Here is a 20927-nt window from a genome sequence, read left to right on the forward strand (position 1 = left end):
ATTAAATCAATATTCAAATAGATGATCCTTCCAATACAACGGACTCTCAGTTCCTTGTCCTCTTCTCCTTCAACAATCTTACTGTTCACTCCAACTCATTTATCTTCTTCCATGGTCACACTCTATAATCTTGCCATTATAATGACTGAACTCTCTCGAATCTGAGTTCAAGTACGCTACTCTCAGGCTGCCATTTCAAATATTTCCCTTTGATTTTATTTATTTTTAATTTTAATTTCTGTGAGTACATAGTAGGTAGATATATATTTATGCTTCTCTTTGATTTTTTTTTTTTTTTTAAGACAGGCTCTCTGTCACCCAAACTGGAGGACAGTGGCATGTTCTTGGCTCATTGCAACCTTCACCTACTGGGTTCAAGTGATTCTTGTGCCTCAGCCTCCTGGGTAGCTGGGATTACAGTCATGTGTCACCATGCCTGGCTAATTTTTGTATTTTTAGTAGAGATGGGGTTTTGCCATGTTAGCTAGGCTGGTCTCGAACTCCTGGCCTCAAGTGATCCACCTGCCTCAGACTCCCAACATGCTGGGATTACAGGCATGAGCCACCGCACCGGCCGTCCCTTTGATTCTAATTCCAATAATTCAGTAACCCCTTGAGACCTCCCAAATGCACCACCTTCTCATTCTATCTCACAGGAGTCCCTGATACCCATTTCTTTACTTCCTTCCTTTCTGGATTAGATTATGTGATTCATTAAAATCAATTTCAGCAGTGAGTGATATCTTTTCAGCAGTGAGCAGTATCTTGAGAGGAAATGGGATCCAGTGCAACTGTGGAGATACTGGCCTTAAACTGGGGTCTGGAGAGTTCATTAGTTTTCAGAGAGCAAGCGGGGCAGGGTATTAAGAATACATATATTCATGGTCACTTAGGAAAATTCTAGTCCTGGGTGAAACCAAGTCAATGCCTGAGTGTGAGAAGCTGAATGAGCTTCTCACTGGTTGGACTTTAAATCATGATCACTAAACCAAGGTGGGTTCTTGGTGTTGCCTGTCAATACTGTTAAATATCCCATTCATGCTCCTAAGCCCCTAGGAGATTGTTCCTCGCTTTCTCCTCATTTCTCTAATCTCCGACACCTCCTTCCCTCCTCCTTACTCTCAGTTGATGACTTTGCTGTATATTTCCCTGAAAAAATAGAAGCAATCAGAAAACTCCTGTTCCCAGAATGTCTGCTGTCCCTACCACTTGCTAGCTGAGTGACTTGTAGCTTCAATTTCTTAATCTGTAACATGGAACTAATAATACAGTTTATACCAAAGTATGCTATGTAAACTGTAAAATGCCTTAAAAATGATAATACCACATATTTCTATCTCCAGACAATTCTATGTCTTATTCGTATTTTCTTTTCACTTTTCCTTTGCTTGGTTCCTTCCCTCAACCTCTAGTCTATCTCAGTACTGGCTAGAGACCAAAGGAACAGATTAGCATTTAGGAATGAGAACCAAATGCCAGTGAAGCTGCCTGGAGTTACAGAGTAGGTTTTGCTCCATTTGGGTTGTGGTAACAAAGCATCTTGTATAAAGTAGGCACCTCAACTACTTCATAATCCTCCACCCATCTTCAGCCACTTTAACCTTTACTATCTCAAGCCATTTCCTGTAAACTCCTTAAAATTGACATCACTAATTCATGTACATGTTCAGCAAGGCGTCTCAAAGTAGAAGATGCTTATTACATATGGTTGTTTTTTCAAAGCCTATCTTATTTGAGATGAATAAAATTGTACCAAGGTGCAAAAATACAGCTTTGGCTGTAAAGCACTGAGAATGAGGGAACTAGAAAATTGGGAGCAATAAGAGATTCAACATTGTAAAATAGGAGAAATGTACCTACTGGTTAATCATGTTACACTATTCCAATACAATCTGGAAAGATGTTAGAAACAAAAAGAGTTGCATGAGTTTATTTTTAAAACACACACACAAACACACGCACGTGCACACACACACAAGGAATGAGGGAATCCAAATGCTAAACAAATCCTTAAATAAAAATTAAAATAATTATGTGCAAATGACAAGATACACTATTTTTTTAAATGTAATTATCTGAACAAAATATTCTTCAGAAATTCTAATTCCGTACATCTGCTCATTAGGAACAGCATGTGAATTCAATGTGTGAGAAACAACTGATGAGACTAGATAACTGAAACAATAAATTACATAGTTATAATAACATGAAGAATGTTTTTATATAACTGTTAATCTGCAGATGAAATGACTAAAATCTCCCTAATCATCATGCTTGAGGACTAAAACTAAAAGAAATAAAACTGAAAATTCAAGGGATGAGTTGGATGACAACTTTAAGTTTCTATTAAGAAAATCTAAAAATTATTTGTGGGGAGTTATAAAGTTGATGACTCCGAAAAATGTCTAAAAAGAACAAAATAATGTATTATAGATTACTTATAAATTACAAAAGGGTAAGTAAGTTACTTTCCAGATACTATGGAAACACTTCTAGTGGTCTATTTATGCCCACTCCCATGCATATAGAAGACATCAACAATCAATTGTGGCCCTGTTATGGTCTCTCAACATTGCACTCCAGGCAGTGACTACAAATCTCTAAGACTTGACCCAGGGCATAAAATCTATTAGCAATTCCTGATCTACATCATATCAGTTTTTTAGATATACAGTTCAATGATCCTCTAGGTCACGAGATACTAAGGAGCAATATATTCCAAGAGCCTCAAAATTGCCATACCCTTATATATGTAAGAAAATATTGTAAGAAATATATCGTAAAAGAAATCCAGACAATGGAGCGGGACACGGTGGCTCATACCTATAATCCCAGCCCTTTGGAGGCTGAGGCAGGAGGATCGCTTGAGCCCAGGAGTTTGAGACCAGCCTGGGTATAACATGGCAAAATCCCATCTCTACAAAAAATACAAAAATTAGCTGAGTGTGGTGGTGCGCGCCTCTAGGTCCCAGCTACTTGCAAGGCTAAGGTGTGAGGATGGTGTGAGCCCAGGAGGCGGAGATTGCTGTGAGTCAAGATCACGCCATTGCACTCCAGCCTGAGTGACAGAGCCAGATCCTGTCTCAAAACAACAACAAAAACCAAAAACGAACCCCAGAAAATGTATCATAAGAAAATAATACAGAAAAGTTTATACACAAAGATTATATTTAAAAAACTGAGAAATCGGAAAACCCTACATGTCTAAGAATAAGGGAATGGTTGGGTCTATTAGGCAATTCACATGATGGAACAAACAATGAAAGTAGCTAAAGTTATACGGTTAACTGTAAAAAAAGAAAGCAGATATGTCTATGCAGCAGTTTGCTTTCACAAAAAGACTGGAAAAAAAAAAGCAAAAATGTAAAGAAATAGTATGAAGCATTACGTAAAGAGGAAGATTAGTAAAATACTAGCAAAAGGCACTGTGGAATTCCATAAAGTATCTACAAGGTTTACTTGTAGAATATACTTAGAAATTGTTATACAATATAATTTCATAAATTATAAACATTAAAAGGATACAATCTCCATCTCTGAAAGATTTAACATAATATGACAAGATAAACTGCTTTGGTTATTGTTAACTTGACCAAAGGAAGGATTTGGGGAAGATAATCTCACCAAGGTACTTTTTAATCTACTGATCTGTGACACAGACAAAAATAATTAATTTTTATTTTATTTTTTGAGACAGGGTCTCCCTCTGTCTCGCAGGCTGAAGTGCACTGGCATGATCATGATTCACCGCAGCCTCGACCTCCTGATCAAGTGATCCTCCCATCTCAGCTTCCCAAGTAGCTGGGACCACAGGCATATACCACCATGGCCAGCTAATTTTTTAATTTTCTGTAGAGACAGGGTCCACTTTTTGCCCTCACTGGTCTCAAACTCTTGGGCTCAAGAAGTCACCTTTGGGATATTCCAAAGATTACAGGTGTGAGCCACTGCGCTCAGCCTTAATTTTTATTCATGTTTATTTTTCAAATGCTTTTATCATAGATTACCTGGTTCAGATTAAGGAATATAAGAGTTATGATTAAATATCACTTAGTTTATTATAACATGTCAATTATCCTATAAAAATGTAAAATTATATGTTTAAATATGTATGTGCTCACAATTAAATTATCAAAGATCCTTCAGGCCAAATATAGTTTGTATAGGCTGGGCATGGTGGCTCACGCCTGTAATGCCAGCACTTTAGGAGGCTGGAGTGGGAGGATCGCTTGAGCTCAGGAGTTTGAGACCAACCTGAGCAACATAGTGAGACCTTGTCTCTACAAAAAATGAAAAAATTAGCTGGGCATAGTGTTTCTTGACTATGGTCCCAGGTCCTCAGGAGGCTGAGGCAGGATCTTTTGACCCCAGGAGGTCAAGGCTGCAGTGAGCTGTGACTATATCACTGCACTCCAGCCTGGGTGACAGAGAGACCCTGTCTCCAAATAATAATAATACACACACACACACACACACGTGTGTGAGAGAGTTTGTAATACATTACAAATTATATTTTATGTGGAATCCAGGGTTAGGGTATGTTTTTGAAAATGTATAGTGAAGGACAAACCTGTAGGTTTACACAGCTATTTGTCACTTTCCCAGCACATCAATCTAACTAAATTTTGATAATAAACGAAACTAATTTTCTTGACTGCTAAAACTATCAGAAAATATTTTCAAGAAAATATTCTCACAGCGTATGTCATACTTTTCTGGTTTCATAAATAAGATACACAGAACATGTACCTGAAGAAGGCAAATTCTACTTAGGTTAACCATTGTAAATGTTCACAAGTGTTTGAGCAATGTTTTCATGCTGTTAAATCTCTTCTCTGCTTTTAGTGACTTTATCCAACCAAGCTTAGAGGGTATACATAGCTGCATTCCCCTTCACTCATTAAACAAACTTAGATTACTACCTCTTTTAATATTTGGTGTTTCCTATTCTTCTTTAAATTTTGGTGATTTTACGAGTCCTTCCCTTATTCCTAAGGTGTAAACTTTCTCTTTTTTGATCTTTTTTTGATATTCTTCCCTCATCTTGGTCTAACTTGCTTTGAAGTGGGAAACCAGAGGACCAACCATGTTAAAGCCGGGAGACTTTCCTATGAGTTATGTGTGTGTGCTTTAGTATATGGACACTGTAACATTAATTCTAGCAGTTCAGAGAAGGATTTCATTGCCTTCTTGGTTCTTAGTTATATCCCGGACTGTTAAATTTATCAAATATTCGACAACTTAATTTTAAAAAGAGGTTTTTAAATAGCTATTTACAAAATAAAGACAGGTATAATTGAACCATAGAAAAGATTCAATGGTAATGTTGTATCTTAACATCAGGCTAAATCTTCACACAAATCTGTTATTAAAGAGATGATAACTTGAGATGGGATCCGGTTTGAACAGTTTATAACCAAAAAGTAAGAAACAAAATCATGTCTTGTTTATGCATGAGAGATGAGCATGAACAACACACAGGAATGAAATACAGCTTTGTAACTCAAAGCTCTGTTGCTCAAACACCACCAATTCCTACTACACAAAGCCCCTTTCTCAACCTAACTTTCTCATTAACCTTCTCTAGATTTCCCATGCTCCTGTCAAAATCTCCACCTGGCAATACAGGGGATAAGAAATGCAAACACAATTTGCTAAGAATGAAATCATCTAATCAAATCTATTATCCTCTCTAAGAGCTTTTCTTTTTCCTGAAAGGGTCTTAAGCTTTTGAACAGCAGACAGAATTTCTACCTACCCATGACCTAAACACTGGCCTTATTAATTAAATTTAGAGTCATAAGTCTGCATATTTTTAATTATTTGAAAAAGAAAGAACTGTTCACTTTCAGGTATGCTGAGCTTTTCCCACTTTCCACTAATGAATACTGTAAGTAATTTATTAACAACTTAAACAATGCTTCATATCTACATGAAATGTAGAGAATAAGGCTTCTTTGATTTATAGTAATTTGATTATAGTACAAACTAAACTTCAAACTACAGAATTTCAAAAAAGAATGACAGTTTATTACTTTGAGGGATACAGAATAACTAAAATCCCAGCTTCCTAGTATTAAGGCCTAATTAATCAATACAATTTAAAAAAAATAATTGGGGTAAGGGCCTGGCATGGTGGCTTACACCTGTAATCCCAGCACTTTGGAAGGTTGAGGTGGGAGGATTGCTTGAGGCCAGGAGTTCGAGACCAGCCTGAACAACATAGTGAGATCCCCACCCCTATTTTTAAGAAATAATTTAAAAAATGTAATTAAATCTATAATCTTACATGCATTATTACTTTTCGTAATAAATTCTTTTTGTTGTTTTTTTGAGATGGAGTTTCGCTCTTGTTGCCCAGGCTGAAGTGCAATGGCACGATCTCGGCTCACCGCAACCTCTGCCTCCCAGGTTCAAGCGATTTTCTTGCCTCAGCCTCCTTAGTAGCTGAGATTACAAGCATATACCACCACGCCTGGCTAATTTTGTAGTTTTAGCACAGACGGGGTTTCTCCATGTTGGTCAAGCTGGTCTCGAACTCCCCAACTCAGGTGATCCGCCTGCCTCGGCCTCCCAAAGTGCAGGGATTACAGGCGTGAGCCACTGCGCCTGGCCTAAGAAATTCTTTATATATAGTCCAACAATAATATTCAGTTCAGCTAAAGTCCTAATAATAAAAAAGTGTATTAATGAACTCCAAGTTAATTAGGTTCTTTCTGTATATTGGTTTTAATATTAATGTTTATAATGTAAAACCAGGAAAAAAGGTTCATTACCTGATTGAAAGCAGGAATTCAGTTTGCAAAACATGTCACTATTTTATTTGTCATTCTATGATTGTGTTTGCCATAAATGGCTATAACTGTTTGAGAAAGCATCTCAAGAGAAGTAGTTTTAAAGGATGTAATTCCAATGTGGCTTGACTGACCCTCTTCCCCACCACAGTCTCTCATTTTGATAGTGGATTTGTCCATTTCTCTCTATAATTCTATCCACTTGTGCTTTATTAGTCTGAGGCTGTCTTGTAAGGTGTATCATAATTCTTTGCCTTCCTAGTAAATTGTTCCTTTTCTCAATATGTGACCTTCACAATCCCTAATAATGCTTTTTGACTTAAAGTCTATTCTGTCTAATGTTAATATCGTTATGTCAGCATTCTTCTGATTAGTATTTGCCTGAAATATTTTTTCTCCATTCCTTTACTTTCATCCCTTATCTGTCCTTGTATTTTAGGTATGTCACACAAAGGTGAATTCAGCCATTGATTCTATGCAAATTGAAAAGTGGCAGTGGCCAGTTTAATATATTTATATTTATTGTGATCAGTGATGTACATGTTGGAATTATTTTACTACCTTATTATAAACTTTCTCTTATTTGTCATGATTCAATTTTTGCTTCTTTTGTTTCTGTATATTTTTCAGCCTTTTACTCAACTGATAGTTTCCTTTTTTACCCTTTTCCATTAACTTAATTCTAAGTTATATATTCTATTTCTATTCTTTCAGTAGTCATAATTAAATTGTTAATATTATATTCAATTTAGGCCGGGCGCGGTGGCTCACGCCTGTAATCCCAGCACTTTGGGAGGCCGAGGCAGGGGGATCACGAGGTCACGAGATTGAGACCATCCTGGCTAACTTGGTGATACCCCGTCTCTACTAAAAATACAAAAAATTAGCCGGGTGTGGTGGCGGATGCCTGTAGTCCCAGCTACTCGGGAGGCTGAGGCAGGACAATGGCGTGAACCCGGGAGGCGGAGCTTGCAGTGAGCCAAGATTGTGCCACTGCACTCCAGCCTGGGTGACAAAGCAAGACTCTGTCTCAAAAAAAAAAAAAAAATTATATTCAACTTAAGTGAATGTATCTATGGCTTTACAATCCTTCTGAACAATGACATGCATTTTAAAACGCTTTAAAATCCATCACTCTTTCCTCATTTTATACCTTAATGTGGACTTGTATTTTAGTTCCATCTTACTTCTATGTTCCATATTAGTCACTATTATTTCTTATTTTATGCAATTAAAGATTAGATTTACCTACATGTTTATCAATGTTTTGTGCTTGCTACTTACTATTACTTCCTGCATTCTAATCCTTCCTTTTTGCATTAGATTTCCTCCTTCTGCATTCAACCATTAAATAGCTTCCCTCTCATTCTGAGTGAAGGCCAAAGCCCTTACTATAGCCTGCTAGAGCTGGCAGGATCTAGGATTAAGGTTACATAGTTTCAAGGATGTCATACTGGGTCACAAGGAATTCTGGAAAAGCAAGAGCATTTAATCAGTTTTAAGTCTGTCAGTATTCGAGAGTCCAGGCTGATGAGCAAGAGGATCTGGGGTTGAAGGTATCACTTTATGGCGGTATAACCAAAGTCCAGAACACACAATGCTTCAGTAATTGCCAGGCTGCTATTGCCTTTTTAGGCACTTGGACTTGCCTCTTCAGTCCCATTCATTGTGAACAGTCCCTCTGAATACTAATCAAATTATTCCTTCTTGTAAAATCTTGCATATGGTAAAAATCGAAACAGAACTGATAGGCATAAAATTTTTCAAAATGTTCTCTCTCCGGTTCTTAGCAAAGATAGTACTCACATGTGCTTTTTTTTTTTTTTTTTTTTTTGAGACAAGATCTCCTTCTATTACTCTGGCTGGAGTGCAGTGGCCACGATCTTGGTTTGCTACAGCCTCCACCTTCTGGGCTCGAGTGATCCTTCCTGCCTCAGCTTCCCAAGTATCTGGGACATCAGATATGTGCCACCACATCCTGCTAATTTTGGTATTTCAGTAGAGATGGGGTTTCGCATGTTGCCCAAGCTGGTCTTGAACTCCATGGCTCAAGCGATCCACCTGCCTTGGCCTCTCAAAGTGCTGGGATTACAGGCGTGAGCCATGTCACCCAGCCTCACATATGTTTTGAATTACCAAAAGTGAACATAAAAAATCTAGACCCAAGAAAAGAAAGATGTTACACACACACACACACAAACATACACACACACACACACACACACACACACCCCTTTACTCCTTCATTTTCTCCAAACTTCCAAAATATATACTACATTTAGTTTTGGTAATGTTATTTTAGGCAGTTGATGTTTAAACTGGAGAAAACTGGCTGTTTGGTAAAATTAATTGTTCACTGTGAATTTTAATATACTGTGACTGTATACGTGTGGGACTGTTTCTCTTTCAATCTTCCATTTTTCTATACTTGTGCTAATACTTTATACTTCATTATCTTAACTAGAACTTTTTTTTTTTTTGTAGAGATGGGATCTCACTCAATTACCCAGGCTGTTCTCTAACTCCTGATCTCAAGTGATTCTCCCTCCTCAGCCTCCCAAAGTTTGCTGGGATTTATAGGCGTGAGACACCACACCTGGCCTTTACTATAACTTTATGGGTCTTCTTATCTAGTAGAGCAAATCGCTCTGCATTGTTCCTCTTCTTAAAAAAACTGTCTTGATTGCCAGGTGTGGTAACTCATGCCTGAAATCTCAGCTACTAGGGAGGCTGAGGCAGAAGGATCCCTTGAGCCCAGGAGTTCCGGGCTGCAGTGAGCAAGGACCATGACATTGCATCTCGCCTGGGGCAACAGAGCAAGACTCCATCTCCTGAAACAAGTGTCTTGGTTATTCTTGACACTTCTGCATTTCCATAAAAATTTAACAATCAATTGATCAAATTTTTTAAAGTTAGAATTTTTATTGGAATTACATCAAATCTATAGATCACTTTCAGAAGAATCAACCCCCTTACAATACTGAGTCATCTAATACATGCATAGTATATATACCATCATTTAAAAAATTCTTCTTCAATTTCTCTCAATATAACTTACAGTTTTCAGTGTAAAATCGTGCCCATATTTTGTCAAATTATTCCTAGAACTTGAAAATATCAAATTCTGGAATTCGGTATTTTCTGCTGCCACTGTAAATAGCCTTTTATAAAGTAAATTCTATTTTCTGTTTGTAGCTGGTAGATAGAAATAGTTGGTTTTCAGCGATCCCTTGTATACAATGATTTTACTAAGAATCATAATTCTAGAATATGCTTTTGGCTTTAATCATGTTCTCTATTGGTTTTTTGTTTTTAATTTGATGTTTTCTGCTCTCATCTTTATTATTTCCTTCTTACTATGTGTTATGGGTTTAATTTGCCCTTTTTTTCCCCTCTTTTTAGTTTCTTAAGATAAAAGATTAGATCCTTGATTGAGATCTTTTTTCCTCCCCAATAAAAGTATTTAATGATTTGAATTTTGCTGAGTTAGCTGCATCCTACAAATGCCAATACATTTGTTCTATTTTCATTTTTATTTAGTTTGAAATATTTTTTAAAAATATCCCTCTTTGGCCTGTAGCTCATTTAAATGTTTGCTGTTTAACTTCCAAATACCTGGGGGATTTTCCAGGTATCTATCAGTTATTTGGGGAGGAAGAATCACAGGCCTCTTTAAAATCTGTTAGAGCATTCTCCCAGAAAAATTCTGTGAAAGGAAAATAAATGTTGGGGCCCCCAAATCACTAAGCTAAAGGGAAGAGTCAAGCTGGGAACTGCTTATGACAAACCTGCCTCCCATTCTATTCAGAGTCACCCCTCTGCTCACTGAGATAAATGTATATCTGATTGTCTCCTTTGGAGAGGCTATTCAGAAACTCAAAAGAACGCAACGATTTATTGCTTATCTACCTGTGATCTGGAAGCCCCCTCCCCGCTTTGAGTTGTCCCACCTTTCCGGATGGAACCAATGTTCATCTTACATATGTTGATTGATGTCTCATGACTCCCTAAAATGTATAAAATCAAACTGTGCTCTGACCACCTTGGGCAGGTGTCATCAGGACCTCCTGAGGTTGTGTCTCTGCAAGTCCTCAACCTTGGCAAAATAAACTTTCTAAATTAACTGAGACCTGTCTCAGATACATGGGGTTCACAATTTCAAAAATATTTTGAGAAATATTTTTGTTTTCATAAAACTTGCAAATGGAATTATGTTTTATAAGTTTTATAATTTCCTGGGATCCACAGATACCCTAAACCCATTCCCATTGCTAGATTATCAATTCCTGCCCTAAGATATTGAATATGCTAAGATTTTCTAAGAGATAAAGAGGATTTTTCTTAATTCCTGTTACAGTGAGAATCTTTCCATGTCACCGATTTTGCTTTTAGATATGTCTCAGAAAGTACTCTAAACTAGCACAACTTAATACTAGTGAGTTGAGTAAAAGCTGCTCAAAAGTGTGCTACATGTCTGATATAGCAAAGGATAATCAAAGACAATCCATAGCTTCTAAGATTCAAACAAGCTTGCTTATACTCAAATGCAGAGTTTAAGTTTGCATCCTAATTTTTAAAAGGAAGTCTTCTCCCTCATTCTGGGTTTGTGCCTAATACGTGTGTTGGGGGAGGGGTAGTTACAGTTGCCCCATTAATCATGCCTCCCTTCATACCATTACTACAGGTCTCCAGTTCAGAACCCTATCTAATGCCGGTAGCTGGTGTCACAATGGGATACTGCAGATGTAGTTCCTGAGCATGTTTTGGCCTTAGTTCCATTTGCAAGGCAACCTTGCTCTTTGTCACACTAGGTTGATACCTATAGTGGCCCTGGGCAGTAAATGCAGGTTTTCTTTAGATCTTATTATGACTACAGCTATATCTTTAATGTGATATGTATTTGTATGTGGGTGTACGCTAGGAAGGAGGGTGCTCTGAGTAAACCACAGCCTAACCTTGACTAAGTGTTAGCAATTTTATCTCCCAGAAATATAATTTCAAATACTGTTAATTTTTAAGCACACATGAAGGAATTAAATTATAGTCCATACCTTGGAAAAGGGTAAGATTAAAAGCTCTACTTGATCACTAATATGCTTCAACAGATATAAAAGCTCTATAGTGTTAGGACTTCCAATCCCAGTAAAAAATTGACTATGTAATTGACCAATCCTCTCAATGAAAACATCTGGAAAAACTAAATAACAAATTTCAAAAATCTTCTTGACGGTATTGAAGTGATAACATGGCAAGTAAAAAGTTATTCAATTGCTCAATTGAATTCAAGATTCAATTGCTCAATTTCTTCTCAAACTTCTAATACTAATATTTTCTAGGGTGGGTGTGGAGGATTCCATTTACTCAGAGACTAAAAAAACTTCATATTCTGGAATGAAGAAAAAAAATTTTTAAATGAGAAAGATAAAAAAATAGAAAAGGGAAAATGTTTGAATATTATATGCCTGTGGTAATGAGAAGAGGTTTAGGGCAATAAAGATTAGAAAATGTGACAAGAGGTCAACATATATAATTTAAAAGCCATATAGGAAAAAGGCTCATGATTTTTATAGTAATATTAACATTAACTGAAATCATGAAGTAAATTACCATAGCAATGAATTTCTCTCTTCCTTGGCAGTGAAGGTGGTGTCAAATGACATAAAATTTAACAAAAACACATCATTAGGATTCAAGTAGGGAGTGTACATCCTTGGGAATAAAAATAAAAGCTCAGCCAGGTGTGGTGGAGTTGCCTGTAGTTCCAGCTGCTTGAGAGGCTGAGGCAGGAGGATTGCTTGAGCCTAGGAGTTTGGGGCTTTAGAGAACGTTGGTCGCACCTGTGAATATTCCCTGCACAACAGTCTGGCAACATAGCGATACCCTGTCTCTAAATATTAAAAATTAAAATTAAAAAAGTTCACGAGCTCTCTTTTTTCATTGTTGCATGCTCTCAATTTGGCTTTATGATAGATGACACAATTCGTCCCAACTCTTCACCCCCTTTGTGTCTACATTCTTTGCTATTTAATTTTGCACTGTGGAGGGGTTGTTTTGGTGAGTGAGACTTATGGGAATATTTTCTCTCCTGTGCCCCATCTTCACCATGAGATCAGGCCCAGGATAGGCTGCTGCAGGACTAGAGATACGTATAATAGAGCAGAGTTTAATATGGTTAAGGCCAGCCTAGAACAGCAGCCAGCCAGTCTTGTGAGTAAACCCAGCCAACCTCAGTAAAGCCACCTAGCTAGCACCCCATATGACCCGAGAAGCATGAGCAATAAATGCTGTGTGTCACCCATGCCAACAGCTGTTGTTGGTTACATGGCATTCTTATGACAACAGGTAACTAATACAGACTTCGACCTGCTTTAACTAACAATTTCAAATTTTTTACCTTCTCTTGAAAGTATTATTTGTCATTGCTCTCTGTTTTCAATTTTATCTACTGACCCTTAGTCCTGACAGTTCGTCTAGTATTGACTTGCCACAGCCCCCAGAAAATCAAGCTCTTACAGGTCTGAAAAGCAAGTCAGAAAGCTATCTTTTTTTCTTCTGTTTTTGTAGACACAGTGTCTTACTATGTTGCCCCAGCTAGTCTTGGACTACTGGGCTCAAGCAATCCTTCTATCTCGAACTCTGAAAGTGCTAGGATTATAGGTATAGCCAGTGTGTCAGGCCAGAAAGCTATCTTGAAGAAAGGATGAAGTAATCCTAAAATAGTCCAACGTAAGAAGAGAGGTAACAAAGAGTGCCAGGCTATCTAAAGGATCAAGAGAGCCAGGCGCAGTGGCTCACTCGGGGAGGCCGAGGTGGGAGGTTGCTTGAGGCCAAGAGTTTAAGACCAACCTGGCCAACACAGTGAGACCCCCATCTCTTTAAAAAAAAAAAAAAAAAGTATCAAGAGGCTAGCTAGGTAACCTAAAGGGATTGGTGTGTTTGTATCACAGAGAAAGTGCATTTGGTCAAAAAGGCACTACTGATTTGTTTCATCTGTTTGCACATAATATAAAAACTCTTCCAAGTGATTTCATATTTCCTTTGATCTTTTATTTTTTGTATATTAACAACATAAGCTATTACCATATAATAATATATGGGGTGACAATCCATGTAGATGGCATTAAAATCTCCATTAAATAATACTTTTATTTATTTATTTTGAGATGGAGTCTCGGTCTGTCGCCCAGGCTTGAGTGCAGTGGTGCAAGTTAAGCTCACTGCAATCTCCGCCTCCTGGTTTCACGCGATTCTCCTGGCGCGCCACCACATCTGACTAATTTTTGTACTTTTAGTAGAGATGAGGTTTCATCATTTTTGGTCAGGCTGGTCTTGAACTTCTGACCTCAAGTGATCCGCCCACCTCAGCCTCCCAAAGTGCTGGGATTATAGGCATGAGCCACCATACCTGGCCAATGCTTTTAAAACTTAAAAAAAAAAAAAAAACAAAAAAATTGAACTCATATTTGAGCTCATATGTCTCTATACCATTTAAATATCACACATGTATGTTTTTTTCCATCATAGGAACGTCAAGTCTCCAACTTACGAAATTATATAAAGAATAAAGTGTATATTTACAAAGCCTTAAAATAAAACCTTAGTGTCTAGAACTATTGACCTCATACATAGCTACTGATCTGCATTGAAGTTGAGACCTCCCCTTAAATGTCATTCCTATTATTGTTTCAAATGGTCTGCAACTTAATTAAATGCCAATCTCCTTTCTCACAGTTCATAACATTTGCCATTTACACTAAGATTCTAGATGCCATTCCCTGAAACCATCAAATAATGGTTACTGTTGGAAAATACTCTTCAGTTTTTAAAAGGGATACTTATTAATATATTTGCCTCCAAAGTTGATATCAAAAAAGTTTACAAGCCTATAAATTTTAAAGGTGCCACAACAGTTCCCTTATGTACTAATATTTTAGTTTCCTTTTAACACACAGAGGATAAGAAAAACACTAATTCAAACTTTCCATTGTGGCTAGGCACAGTGGCTCACACCTGTAATCCCAGTACTTCAGAAGGCCAAGGCTATGGATCGTTTGAGCCCAGGAGTTTGAGACCAGCCTGAGCAATGTGGCGAGACCTCCCCCAACCATCGCTACAAAAAATAAGAAAATTAGTTAGGCATACTGGCATGCCCAGAGGCTGAAGCAGGAGGATACCTTGAGCCTGGGAGGCAGAGGTTGCAAGGAGCGATGATCATCCCACTGTACTTCAGGCTGGGCAACAGAGTGAGACCATCTCAAAAACAAACAAAAAACCCCAAACTTTCCACTGTACAGTCTAGTGACCTTTTCTTCTAAAGGTCACATTTCAGACTATACAAATCCCCAATATATCACCATTAAATAATTTGTTCAGTTTAATCATAAAATATTATGATATTACACCTATAGGTATGTGTGTATTTGAAACATAAAATTCTTAGTAAATTAATTATAACCTCACGATTGCTGTCAAGACAAATAAGAATTTTTAAATGAAAATCTAAAAAACCTTGATCTCATTTTTACAAAAGAGCATCTAGAAAGCTGATATTCACATGACCCATACTAAGTTAAATACATATTGGAGGAACTAAATCCTATTGCTTAGAACTCAGATGTGAAGCCTCAATGCTAAATCCCTATTATTTCAAAATTAAACTATGAAATCATTTAACTATACACTAAGAGCACAGAAGTAACATAAACTATTCTACACATAAATAAAATACATTATGCATGTATTAACACAGTAAATAAAGATCTTGATATATTGTAAAATGACTGAGCAATTCACAAAACAATACGTATAACACAATGTAACTTTTCTTAAATAAAAAAGATGTTATGTTTATATACAAGCTACAGATCAGAAATAAAGTATTAAAGGTTGGTGCAGAGGTGAACATGGGAGAGAATACAGTCATGGGTTCTTAGTTTCTGTTTCTGGTTAGGTCAGTAAAGCCCCTTACTCATTATACGTTTCTGCTTAGCACTAGAGATAGAAACTAAAAACCATGGCTTCAGGCTGCTAAAAGCCTAAAAAACACAAGAGAACAACAACAGTGAAAAATAAGGCGAGTTGGACAAGCTTGTTTTACAGTCTGGTCTGGATTTGAATGCTAGTGCCAACACCTGCTCCCAGGCATTCTAATTTTAGTAGTCTATATTACTCATGCTATTAAATGTTCTCAGCTTCAATTTCTACATTTTGTAGTGGTGGAGAGTAATACTTTCATTTCATAGGACTGCTGTGAAATAAATGAAATAATATACATAAATGGCTTGGTACAATTTCTGATTCACTATAAAGGTTAATGATGGTAGTTACTTTTGTGGCCCAACCTCACTCTTAAAAATAAATTCTCTGGTACAGCTTGGGATTCAGAAGGACTGAAGGATTTATCCTTATAGAGATTTAGGTTTGTATAACACATACCTTTGGTGATTAGTAACAGAAAAGCCTTAGGGAAAAAAATATGTAATCATAAAAATAATTTCAGATGTATTATTGTAAGTATATAATGCACTTACATATAATTTAATGTTATAATCTACTATATCCCAGAATATTAAAAATCAGCTTGAAAAATCCTTTTATAAGTCTTTCTCTTGATATGAATTAAAGCTATAATTAAGTATACTAAAACGTTTCAGTAGCCAAGAAACTTCTATAACTAATCTTTAGGGAAATACATTTCAGATTCTGAAAAGCTGCTCGATGTACATTTCAGGTTGTATTTGCAAGTCACTCTTTCTGAAAACATGCTCATCTTTAAAATTCTAGCTTTCCTTTATCTCACTGCTTGAACATTCTATTAATGATCTGATTTCTCTTCCTTTCTTCCCTCCCTCCCTCCCTCCTTCCCTTCCTTCCTTCTTTCCTTCATTTCTGTTCTGTTCTTTTTTTATTATACTTTAAGTTCTGGGATACATGTGCAGAACGTGCAGATTTGTTACATAGGTATACACGTGCCATGGTGGTTTGCTGCACCCCTCAACCCATCATCTACATTAGGTATTTCTCCTAACGCTATCCCTCCCCTAGCCTCCCACCCACCAACAGGCCCCGGTGTGTGATGTTCCCCTCTCTGTGTCCACGTGTTCTCATTGGTCAACTCTCACTTATGAGTGAGAATATGCAGTGTTTGGTTTTCTGTTCCTGTGTTAGTTTGCTGAGAATGATGGTTTCCAGCTTCATCCATGTCCCTGCAAAGGACATTAACTCATCTTTTTTTATGGCTGCAGAAATAACGTCACACATCTACAACCATCTGATCTTTCACAAACCTGACAAAAACAAGCAATAGGGAAAGGATTCCCTATTTAATAAATGGTGTTGGGAAAACTGGCTAGCCATATGCAGAAAACTGAAACTAGACCCCTTCCTTACCCCTTATACAAAAATTAACTCAAGATGGATTAAAGACTTAAACGTAAGACCTAAAATCATAAAAGCCCTAGAAGAAAACCTAGGCAATACCATTCAGGACATAGGCATGGGCAAAGACTTCATGACTAAAACACCAAAAGCAATGGCAACAAAAGCCAAAATTGACAAATGGGATCTAATTAAACTAAAGAGCTTCTGCATAGCAAAAGAAACTATCATCAGAGTGCACAGGCAACCTACAGAATGGGAGAAAAGTTTTGCAATCTATCCATCTGACAAAGGGATAATACCCAGAACCTACAAAGAACTTAAACAAATTTACAAGAGAAAAACAAACAACCCCAACAAAAAGCAGGTAAAGGATCTGAACAGACACTTCTCAAAAGAAGACATGTATGCAGCCAACAAACGTGAAAAAAAGCTCATCATCACTGGTCATTAGAGAAATGCAAATCAAAACCACAATGAGATACCATCTCATGCCAGTCAGAATGGCAATCATTAAAAAGTCAGGAAACAACAGATTCTGTCATTTCTTAATCTTGTGGACTGGAAGCTTAAATTTTTCATCTTTGAAAATAATCTCCCACTCATTGATATAGTTTTCATACCAAATCTCAAGTCAACATTTCCATTTATAGGCAGAGTAGTTATTCAATTCAAAAATCTGTTTCAAGTCTTTCTTCCACTAAAGACTTACAATTTGGCTATTTTCCTCTAAATGTTTTCAGTCAAATTATTCTAAAAGAATAGGAATATTTGTAAAGATTAAAGAACAAAACAGGTATAATTTTAACACACAGAGGGGTAGTAGAGTTATCAAATGCCAAGAAACGAACATTAACAGCAAGTTGTTACTTAAGACATTAGTCAATAATATATTTTAAAAAATTACGCATATGATGCTTTTTATAATCTTATTTAATGCTTAAGCTTCCCTTATACACTTCAAAATGAAAGTTGAAACATAAAACTATTTTTAATAAAAAAAGAAATAATCCAATTAAAAACCAAAACATGTCAATGATTTTCTGTTAGCCTTCAACACTGCAAGTACGTTAGATAGGCTTAAGTAATTTACAGCCACCGACAATTTGATCAACAGTATCAACTCAGTCAAATGTTTGCAGATATTTTGATTTCGTCTAAGCCTTCTGCCATTACTATGTTAACTGAAGTACATATTACCATTACCACTGTCCCTCCCTACTCTCAATGCAAGGTATTTTCTATATACATGCTGGATCTTTCTTATGGTGTTATCTTCAGATCTTGGCATTGTCAGTAATTACACTATACTAGATATAATACTGAATTTTATTTATGGCAATAACCATGTTTTTGAAGCAGTGAACATTATAATAAAGATTTAAACAAAGATTGAGAGAAAAATTAGTAATATAAATTCATAGTAATTTCCCACAAACAGCTTCCATATCTCTGTATGGTTAGTTTTCAATAAAGTTCTTAAAAAGATGCTTCTAAGATGATTTTGTCAAGACTACAAGATCAATTGACTGAAAATAGTACCATATTTGCAAACAAAATCTGGCCATCCATGGGAACCAAAAGAAGGAAGCCTCGTAATATGACTATTACCTCCAAGGATCATTTTATGTAAATCCTTCAGTATGTCACCAACTTACCCTAAAAATTATCACAGAACAAACTGAAACAACTTGGATATGGGTAAAAGTAGATTATTTTGTTTATTATGATATTTCAATTGGGAATGGTTAGAGAGGATAAACTAAAAATGTAGTTAGCTAACATTCTAAAGATAGTGGAGACAATCAGATTTTGACACACTGTCTAAAATTAGTATATCAATAATGGTAAAAAAATATACTGAAGTCTCATTTTGTTTGGATTTCAATTAGCATACATACATACTAGTGAAATATGTGTACTTAACTTTAAAACATTGATGTATAGAATTAAGATTATGATTCAGTTATGTACTTATTTTAAATGCATGCATATAGCTATTTCAAATAGAATAATTTTAGGGTTAAACTCCCAGGTTCTAGGGTTGGAATCTTTAAAAAATAAATAAACATTTTTCTACTAAAATTTTACGTACTTTACTTCCTCCAACAGTTTTCTAACACTTCAAGTCAAATTCACACTAGGTGACCATGCATGAATGATACATGGAGTTAGTGGTCACACAAAAGGGAAAATTTGATTGATCATATATAATTATAATTTATGTAAATTATTTAAAATATTTAAATACTTAAAAATATATAATTAGCCCATTAATTGGCACATGTGTTAAAAAAAGAAACCTTGTAAAACTTGCCTGTCTTCTGAAAGTGTATTGACAATGTGTAGGAGGGCCATTTTTTTAACAGAAATTTTTTTTCTGGTTTAAATTCATCAGGAAGTTACAAACTTTCACTACAGTAAAAATGAAAGTAAGTGAATAGTCAATTCAATATTTATGATTAGTCAAGTATTATATAGTTAGTAATTTTAAATAAAATGATTAAAGTTTACAGATAAAGGAAACCACTTACAAGCTGCTCTGATTTTACACTGTATAACTGGATGGTCTTTGCCACGTTTTTTGACACAGCTAATGTGAGGTTTGTATCAACAGCAGCAACATTTAGTTCACTGGAGAAAATAAAAACAGTTTTTAAATATTAGCAACATTGTTCATCAACAAAGTAAAGAGTGAGATTAAAAACTCAAACCCAATAATCAATGTGGTTATTCTTTTTATAGATTTCACTGCTTCCAAGAACTGGTTGCATTGTTTCATTTTACCCCCTAAATTCAGCACTCGAAAAAAGTGCCTGGAGATAGCTTCCTTAATGACCAGTTTCTCATTAATAAAAGCATGTCATATGTGGGTTCAGTCTGTGATTAAAGGAGTAAATTGTGTACAGATTTTTAAAGTAGCACTCTTGCTAATACTGATAAAGTGCAATTAGAGGCACGGCATATCACAGACATCTGCAAGGAAATGACAGCTCTTGAATGGAAATGATGACCTTGAAGGGGCATAGGCTAAAAATATAAATTACACATGATATATAAAGATACTCAGCTTCTGTAGAAATTATGCCAATTCACGCTAGTTTCAATAGAGTAGCTTTTTAAATAATATAAAAGCATAACAGAACTATAATTACAAATTTTTAAAATTCGGATTCTTAAACTATTTTTTTGTCATGCTTCAGCTTTAACATTGGATTAATTGGGGCATTTGATCTGACTGCCAAAAAAAAAAAAAGGTATTTTACAAAGACCATGGAAAGAACACTAGAAATTAAAAATAATATAGAAACCCATGTACAGATGGAAAGCAAGAAAAGTAATTATTGTCCCTGACGCAGTAGAGTAAATATTACCAGATTCTCTTTTTAAAGAAGTTGAAAGAGTTTGAAACAATACTAGTGCATACTACGTGTAACAAAAATGCACTTTCATATAGTATTGAGACATAATTTTGTTAATGTTCACTTTTAAATTTTATTAAACACTAGCATAAGCATGATTCTTCCAGCTGTAGATTATATTTGATTATAGCATTGTCAAGTTGCATAGAGGAATGGGAGAGATTCCTCTTTAACATTTACATAAACAGGTCAAAGAGATCAAGTTACTAAGACCTACAGTCAGAAGGAAAGTCAAGGCAATTGTGGAGAGATTTAGGACCAAGATGCTGGGCAATCTAGACAATTTGTAGGTACATTTGCAGCAAAAGATATGCTTATGTATATTATTATACAT

The 20927-nt window shown here is 36.0% G+C and overlaps 1 protein-coding gene across 1 annotated transcript in view; it reads right to left on the reverse strand.

Annotated features, from left to right (window-relative positions):
* COG5 (component of oligomeric golgi complex 5) overlaps window positions 1-20927 on the reverse strand; it is a 370238-nt gene that overhangs the window by 65179 nt on the left and 284132 nt on the right. Inside the window, exon 14 of the mRNA XM_003268142.3 lies at window positions 19706-19805. Coding sequence (XP_003268190.2) covers window positions 19706-19805 — 100 coding nt within the window. The remainder of the gene's footprint in view (window positions 1-19705; window positions 19806-20927) is intronic.

This window comes from Nomascus leucogenys, chromosome 13, assembly GCF_006542625.1.
Source record: "Nomascus leucogenys isolate Asia chromosome 13, Asia_NLE_v1, whole genome shotgun sequence".
NCBI lineage: Eukaryota > Metazoa > Chordata > Mammalia > Primates > Hylobatidae > Nomascus > Nomascus leucogenys.